Source organism: Bos grunniens, chromosome 5 (genome assembly GCF_055505025.1).
Source record: "Bos grunniens cultivar Pamir isolate PY7600 chromosome 5, Bosgru_T2T1.0, whole genome shotgun sequence".
Taxonomy (NCBI): domain Eukaryota; kingdom Metazoa; phylum Chordata; class Mammalia; order Artiodactyla; family Bovidae; genus Bos; species Bos grunniens.
Genome location: NC_141169.1, coordinates 32,286,754 through 32,294,954, shown reverse-complemented (window position 1 = coordinate 32,294,954; position 8,201 = coordinate 32,286,754). Strand labels below are relative to the sequence as shown.

The 8,201-nt window shown below is 39.8% G+C and overlaps 1 protein-coding gene across 1 annotated transcript in view; it reads left to right on the top strand.

Annotated features, from left to right (window-relative positions):
• Positions 1-576: 576 nt before the first annotated feature.
• The window catches only part of C5H12orf54 (chromosome 5 C12orf54 homolog), a 17,193-nt gene continuing 9,568 nt past the window's right edge, over positions 577-8,201 (top strand). The window contains exons 1-2 of the mRNA XM_086399717.1: positions 577-1,613; positions 2,702-2,740. Coding sequence (XP_086255843.1) covers positions 1,602-1,613; positions 2,702-2,740 — 51 coding nt within the window. The 5' untranslated portion in view covers positions 577-1,601. The remainder of the gene's footprint in view (positions 1,614-2,701; positions 2,741-8,201) is intronic.

Genomic DNA, 8,201 nt, shown 5'->3' with positions numbered 1-8,201 from the left:
GTTCTCTTTTCTTCTTGATCAAGTCTGCTGTTGAAGACCTCTATTGAATTTTTCATCACAGCCATTCTTCAGTCCCAAGAGTTTGTCTGGTTCTTTTTTATAGTTTTCATTTCCTTGTTGAACTTCTCATTTTGCCGTTTTCTTGATTTCCGTTCACTGGTCATCTTCTCTTCTGGCTTAAAGATTCTTTAATATAACTGTTTAGAATTGCAATTGATCTCCATTCCTTTGAGATCCATCACTGGATCTTTTTGTTCTTTTGGTGGTGTTACGTTTCCTTGATTCTTCATGTTCCTTGAATTCTTGCATTTGTCTCTTTATTTGAAGAAGCAGTCCTCTTCCAGTCTTTACTGACTGGCTTCAAAAGTGAAAGATCTTCACCAGTCAGCCCAGCCAAAGATTTTGGGAGTCTTTCAGGTCTTTCCTATGGGTGCACTCTTCTCTGTTTTCTTGTTACCTCTTTAGGAGAGGCCTTCTCTTAATCCCAAAAAGTCAGTCTGGGTACTGAGAGCCTCCTGTTTATTTTCCCCAGAGTATTCAAGATTCTTTCAAATGTTCCTTCTCTCATTCTCACATAGTTTTGCCAGCTGCTGATATCTTCATACCATCTGAAGAGGCTTTTACTTGCCATCTGCAGAGGCTAACATGTTACCATCTCAAGGTTATGTGAAATACTAGGAGCATTTGTGGAGAAGGCAATGGCAACCCACTCCAGTACTCTTGCCTGGAAAATCCCATGGATGGAGGAGCCTGGTAGGCTGCAGTCCACAGGGGTCGCTAAGAGTCGGACACGACTGAGCGACTTCACTTTCACTTTTCACTTTCATGCATTGGAGGAGGAAATGGCAACCCACTCCAGTGTTCTTGCCTGGAGAATCCCAGGGACAGCGGGGCCTGGTGGGCTGCTGTCTATGGGGTCACACAGAGTTGGACACGACTGACGCGACTTAGCAGCAGGAGCATTTGTCAGTCAGTTGAGGGATGTTACTGACAGGTGAGAAGTCAAAAGGTGTTCTGGATAACCCTCTTGGTGGAGTTCACCTAGATCTAATAGGTGATCTGCAGCTGGTTCTGGAGATCCATGTAGTGAATGCCATGAGTGCCCGCCCCTTTCTTCTGTTCCCAACTCCCCCAATACTATTCAGCTGTGCCAATCACCTTAGCCATCTGGGTGGGATTAGACAGAAGTGGGCCTCCTAGTCAATGTCTTATAAGCCTGGGAAATCAGAGAGCTAATTCCACTCTCACTTCCCTCATAGGAGAAATCACAGGTTGAGAGGGTCTCTACTGGCACTAAGCTATGCTGCCTTTGGGGAGGAGTGTCTTGGGTGGGGGCGGGGGGGAGTGAAACTGTCTTTCTTATCCTCTTCAATGCATCTATTCATGGATTTCTTTTGCTTAAATGAGGTTTTGGAAGCTCTCCCCTGGACTCCTGATTTCCCAAAAGGTATTTCCATCCATGGATGGTTGTCAAAATTAATGTTTATGCTGAAGATATGAGGGCTGTAACCTCCTATTCTGACACTTTTTTTATGTCACCTATCTAGTGACTCATCAGATTTTTACCACCCTTTCTTTCCAGAAAATCCTTTGAAGAGACAATGAAACCAAAGGTGGGTAAGACTTCCAAATATACTAGTTCCTTTGGGCTTCCCTGGTAGCTCAGACGGTAAAGCGTCTGCCTGCAATGAGGGAGACCTGGGTTCGATCCCCAGGTCAGGAAGATTCCCTGGAGAAGGAAATGGGAACCCACTCCAGTACTCTTGCCTGGAAAATTCCATGGATGGAGGAGCCTGGTAGGCTACAGTCCATGGGATTGCAAAGAGTCAGATATGACTAAGCAGCTTCACTGGTTGGGAATCAAGGTTCCTGGGGAAAGCAGAGGTGAACAGGATGTGTCCAGGAGGCAGGAAAACTGTCTAACAAGAACCATATCTTGGAAGACTTGGGCACTATAGCTCAGAATGCTCTTGATCAAGTGGTGGGTCATTGTGCACCAAGACTAAGTAACATCTTCAATGCCACAACTACACTCAGTTCAGTTCAGTTCATTCGCTCAAGTCATGTCCGACTCTTTGTGACCCCATGAATTGCAGCACGCCAGGCCTCCCTGTCTACCACCAACTCCTGGAGTTCACTCAAACCCACATCCATCGAGTCAGTGATGCCATCCAGCCATCACATCCTCTGTCGTCCCTTTTCCTCCTGCCCACAATCCCTCCCAGCATTGGAGTCTTTTCCAATGAGTCAACTCTTCGCATGAGGTGGCCAAAGTACTAGAGTTTCAGCTTTAGCATCATTCCTTCCAAAGAACACCCAGGGCTGATCTCCTTTAGAATGGACTGGTTGGATCTCTTTGCAGTCCAAGGGACTCTCAAGAGTCTTCTCCAATACCACAACTACACTAGATGACTTCAAAAGCAGGCAGGCTATATATGTGGGTATTAATAAGGTGAGTCATCATAGGAGTCTGCTTATATCTATTACCGACTAGTTAGATTAAGAGATGACAAGGCATATGGGCTGAAAAATGGCTCAATAGGGCTGAAGAAGACTTAGGGCTGCCTGACAAATGGCATGCTTTTGAGTGTCCATCTCAACTCCAAAAAATGCGTCATATTCTATCTGTTTCATGATGTGTCAGTTCCGATTCTGGGAGAGTTAAGGTAATGTTCCCAATATGTGTATCTTATTTCAACAGGCAGTAGAATTAACGATCACTGAAACCCTGTGGGATCAGGTGAGTACAGAGGGGTCCTCTTTGACAGCATGGTGAGAGATGAGAGAAGGGAGAGAAGCTTAAAAAAGGAGTACATTTCCTTCCCCATGAGTAATTTACTGATTGATGGTAAGGAATTCCCATGCTCCCTCCCATCTTGTTCTACTACTCATCTAGTCCCAAATCCTCAGACACTCGTTGTGTTTGTGCATCTCAGTGCCCATTCTCAACATCCACTTCTCTGTTAGATAAGCCCTTTCAAGTATATTTTCTCTACCAGCATTGTATAAACACTGTAAAATTAATAATTTAAATCTCATCCACTAGCAAGTACCTTAGGGCAAGTACTGAAAAACCCATATATTTTAACTCTCATATGAGAGGAAGACAATTTACCATTTTGATACGAAAATTAAAGATCCTAACTCCATTTCTTATCAGAAAGAAATATTTTACCTCCAGAGCCACTCAGATGATATGACAAATTGTCTGCCAATAGCCCTTGATTCCTATGTCATAAAAAATAAAGATTTGGCTCTTCCAGAATGAGGTACCTTCAAAATTAACCTCTCAAAAATAAATACGTCAACCTAAAGAGTAGACACGTTTAATTTCATTCATTTGAATGAAAAGTTAACTATAAAATGACTAATTTCTGCATAATAACTAGTGAGCTGTTGTTTCTGAGGGAAACATGCCAATTGTTTCTGGAGTTCCTGTTTGTAACATGATTATGATCGTGTCATTAGCACAGAAGAGGATTCTTTTGTCCCATCGACTATGGTAAAAAGTCTATATAAAGGCATTAAAAGACATAGAATTTGCTTAAGTCACTCATATATAATTTAAACATAATTTCAATAGGTGGGACATCATTCTGTTTTGATTATTTACAGTGATAAACTGCTTTGTTACTGAATTTCTTTAGAGTATTTTAATAAAGATTCTGAAGAAGAATAAATGCCAGATTCACTCTGTGGCATCAGAAATTACCAACATGATTTTTTTAATGCTTCAAAATGTTCTACAGACCACCAAATTTATTGACAATAATTTAAATCAGAATAATGGCCAGTAGCAGAAACATTCATGGAGCTTTCCTGTCCTTTAACTTAATATATTTGAGAGATTCATACCTGCTATTGGAGAGGTCTGAGGTGTTGAAAAGAAAGGAATATGAGTTTGTACTTGGATGTGAAGAACTGCCCTTTGTGTGATTATGAAAAACAGGGTGTTTTAACATCATTTCAAGGAAATTAGATCAAATCATTAGAATTGTTTTAAAGAGAACAAGTCGAAAAAAAAATCTTCTTTTATAGAAGACAGATTAATCATATGTTTGGTAATGAATGAAACTGTTGAATCTATCAAGAGAGTGTTCTGGGTTCTGAAAACTTTTTGAGTTGAAAGAGAAATACAGGTTCATTAGGTCACCAATGGGAATTTGTTGCTTTCAGTCTTCTAACTGAGGCAATGTCATGAGCAGTTACGCTCAGAATCCACATGATTAAGCCCTGCATTTTGAAAATGCTTTAAAATAGACTTGTATTTAGAGAATGGGAGAGAAAATTATTTTAATTCTATAAAAAGGGATGTCTTTTTCACTTTGATGAAATTTCCTTGTTTCCCCAGAAATAGAAAAATGACAACCAAGGTGGCAATTCTCAAATATAGAAACACAAGATTTCACTTTATATTTAAATGATCTATTAGTGCAGAAGCTAACTATACTCATTAGTAGCCAAAGAAAACTGCTATAAACTTTCACAGAACACAGATATTCAGTTGGAGTTTCTGAGACCTTTCCAAAATTATCCGCTATTTCAGCTTCCCAATCTTGACATTCTAGTTGCATACACATTTAAACTGTGATATAGAGATGAGAATTAGAGGAAAAGTAATCACTTCTGAACCTATAATAGCGATTATCCACATGAAGCAAAGCAGAAAAAGACTTTAAATCAAAGACTATTAATTCTTTAAATTAAAAGAAAAAAGTAAGTGAAAGTCTCCATAGCCTCTCTCCTGCAAGGCCCCACTGAACAACACTATGTAATGTAATCAAATTATGTTGTACAAAAATAACTAATGTTCTTATAATTACTGTATTACTAAAGAGTTGATTATATAACAGTCAGAAAACCATCCTATGGGGAACCAGTACATAATTGGATACTTACCACGTAATAAAAGATGAATATAAAACAAATATAAATATATGAGATTTATATAAATATATAAGAGATGAATATAAAACTGCAGATGGTGAATGCAGCCATGAAATTAAAAGATGCTTGCTACTTGGAAGAAAACTTATGACCAACCTAGACAGCATATTAAAAAGCAGAGACATTATTTTGCCAACAAAGGTCTGTCTAGTCAAAGCTATGGTTTTTCCAGTAGTCATGTATGGATGTGAAAGTTGGACTATAAAGAAAGCTGAGCACCAAAGAATAGATGCTTTTGAACTGTGGTGTTGGAGAAGACTCTTGAGAGTCCCTTGGACTGCAAGGAGATCCAACCAGTCCATCCTCAAAGAAATCAGTCCTGAATATTCATTGAAAGGACTGATGCTAAAGCTGAAACTCCAATACTTTGGCCACCTGATGTGAAGAACTGACTCTTTTGAAAAGACCCTGATGCTGGGAAAGACTGAAGGCAGGAGGAAAAGGGGATGACAGAAGATGATATGGTTGGATGGCATCATCAACTCAATGGACATGAGTTTGAGTAAACTCTGGGAGTTGGTGATAGACAGGGAAGCCTGGCGTGCTGCAGTCCATGGGGTCGCAAAGAGTCGGACACAACTGAGTGACTGAACTGATAAAGAATGAACACAGGGTTGATGAGAAGCAATAAGCTGATAATTGGCACAGCCCATCCCACTGACTATTCAGATTCTATATGCTCCCTTATAAGCATGTGAAAGTAGGAAAGTCCACTATACCATTCAGGTATGACCTATATCAAATTCCTTATGATTACACAGTGGAGATTACAAATAGATTCAAGGGATTAGATCTGGTAGACGGAGTGCCAGAAGAACTATGGACAGAGGTTTGTAACATTGTACAGGACACAGTGACCAAAACCATTTCAAAGAAAAAGAAATGCAAGAAGGCAAAGTGGTTGTTTATGGAGGCTTTACTAATATCTGAGGAAAGAAAAGAAGCAAAAAGCAGGGGAGAAAGGGAAAGATATACACAACTGAATGCACAGTTCCAGAGAAAAGCAAGGAGAGATAAGAAAGCCTTCTTAAACTAACAATGCAAAGAAATAGAGGAAAACAAAAGAATGGAAATGACTAGAGGTCTCTTTAGGAAAACTGGAGATATCGAGGGAATACTTCAAACAAGGATGGCATGATAAGGGACCTAACAGAGGTATAGATTAAGAAGAGGTAGCAAGAATACACAGAAGAATTGCACAAAAAAGGTCTTTATGACCCAGATAACCATAATGGTGTGGTCACTCACCTAGAGCCAGACATCCTGGCATGTGAAGTCAAGTGGGCCTTAGGAAGTATTACTACCAACAAGGCTAGTGGAGGTGATTGAATACCACCTGAGCTATTTAAAATACTAAAAGATGATGCTGTTAAAGTGCTGCACTCAAAATGTCAGCAAATTTGGAAAACTCAGCAGTGGCCACAAGACCGGAAAAGATCAGTTTTTATTCCAATCCCAAAGAAGGGCAATGCCAAAGAATGTTCAAGCTACCATACAATTGTGCTCATTTCACAAGTTAGCAAAGTAATGCTCAACATCCTTCAAGCTAGGTTTAGCAGTACATGAACTGAGAACTTCCAGACATACAAGCTGGATTTCGAAGAGGCAGAGGAACCAAAGGTCAAATTGCCAACATTTGCTGGATCATAGAGAAAGCAAGCGAGTTACAGAAAAACATCTACATTTGCTTTATTGACTATGTTAAAGCCTTTGATGTGTGGATCACAACAAACTATGCAGATAAAGAGACGGGAGTGCCAGACCACCTCACCTGTCTCCTAAAAAACCTGTATGCAGGTCAAGAAGCAATGGTTAGAACCGGACATGGAACAATAGACTGGTTCAAAACTGGGAAAGGCTCTATATTGTCACTCTGCTTATTTAATTTTCTATGCAGAGTGTATCATGCAAATGTCAGGCTGGTTGAATCACAACTTGGAATCAAGATTGCCAGGAGAAATATCAATAACCTCAGATACGCAGATGATATCACTTTAACACCAGAAAGTGAAGAGCCTCTTTATGAGAGGGTAAAAGAGGAGAGTGAAAAAGCTGACTCAAAACTCAACATTCAAAAAACTAGTAAGATCATGGCACCCGGTCCCATCACTTCATGGCAAATAGATGATGAAAAAGTGGAAATGGTGACAGATTATATTTTCCCGGGCTCCAAAATCACTGTGGACAGTGACTGAAGCCATGAAACTAAAAGACACTTGCTCTTTGGAAGGAAAACTATGACAAACCTAGACAGCATATTAAAAACCAAGGACATCACTTTGCCAACAAAGGTCCATATAGTCAAAACTATGGTTTTTTCAGTAGTCATATACAGATGTGAGAGTTGGACCATAAAGAAAACTTGAATGCCAAAGAATTGATGCTTTCAAATTGTGGTGCTGGAGAAGACTCCTGAGAGTCCCCTGGACTGCAAGATCAAACTAGCCAATCCTAAAGAAAATCAACCCTGAATATTCACTGGAAGGACTGACGCTGAAGCTTTAATACTTTGGCAACCTAATATGAAGAGCTGACTCACCTGAAAGCCTGTGATGCTGGGAAAGATTGACGACAAAAGGATATGGGGATGTTAGAGGATGAGATGGTTAGATAGCATCACTGACTTAAAGCACATGAATCCGAGCAAACTCCAGAGGACAGAGGAGCCTGGGGTGCTGCAGTCCAAGGAATTGCAAAGAGTCGGACACAACTTAGTGAATGAACAACAAAGCATGTTAAAATTCCTGAATATCAACAAAAACAATTCTACATTTCAACTGAATAAGATATACCTATCTGTCTTAAAGTCCTCATCCTTTACCCACAAAGAAGAAACTCAGACTACCAATAGTCACTGTATCCATCTATGTCTGGATGAAGAATATAGGTACATGTTTAGTTTTAGAAGAATCTGCCAGAGCTTTTCCCACAGTAATCATACACTTCTGTTCTTCTTCCAACAATATATGAGAGTTTGAGCTTCTCTATGTTCTCATCAACACATGGTCTTGGTCTACTGGTGTGTTATAATCTAAATGCAAATGTGTTGATTTCCACAGCTATGTTTAGCTTCACAACAAACACCAATGAAATGAAGTACAGTAGTGGGTTTCATTGACATTCCTTTCACAACTTGGCCTTCTTTAAATAACTTCCTGTATTTCACCCACCTACCATAAATGGTGGCCCAGAAATATGAATGAGAGTGGAATTCAATGGGATTTATTTCTTTGAGCTAGGAAGCCATAGTCTGT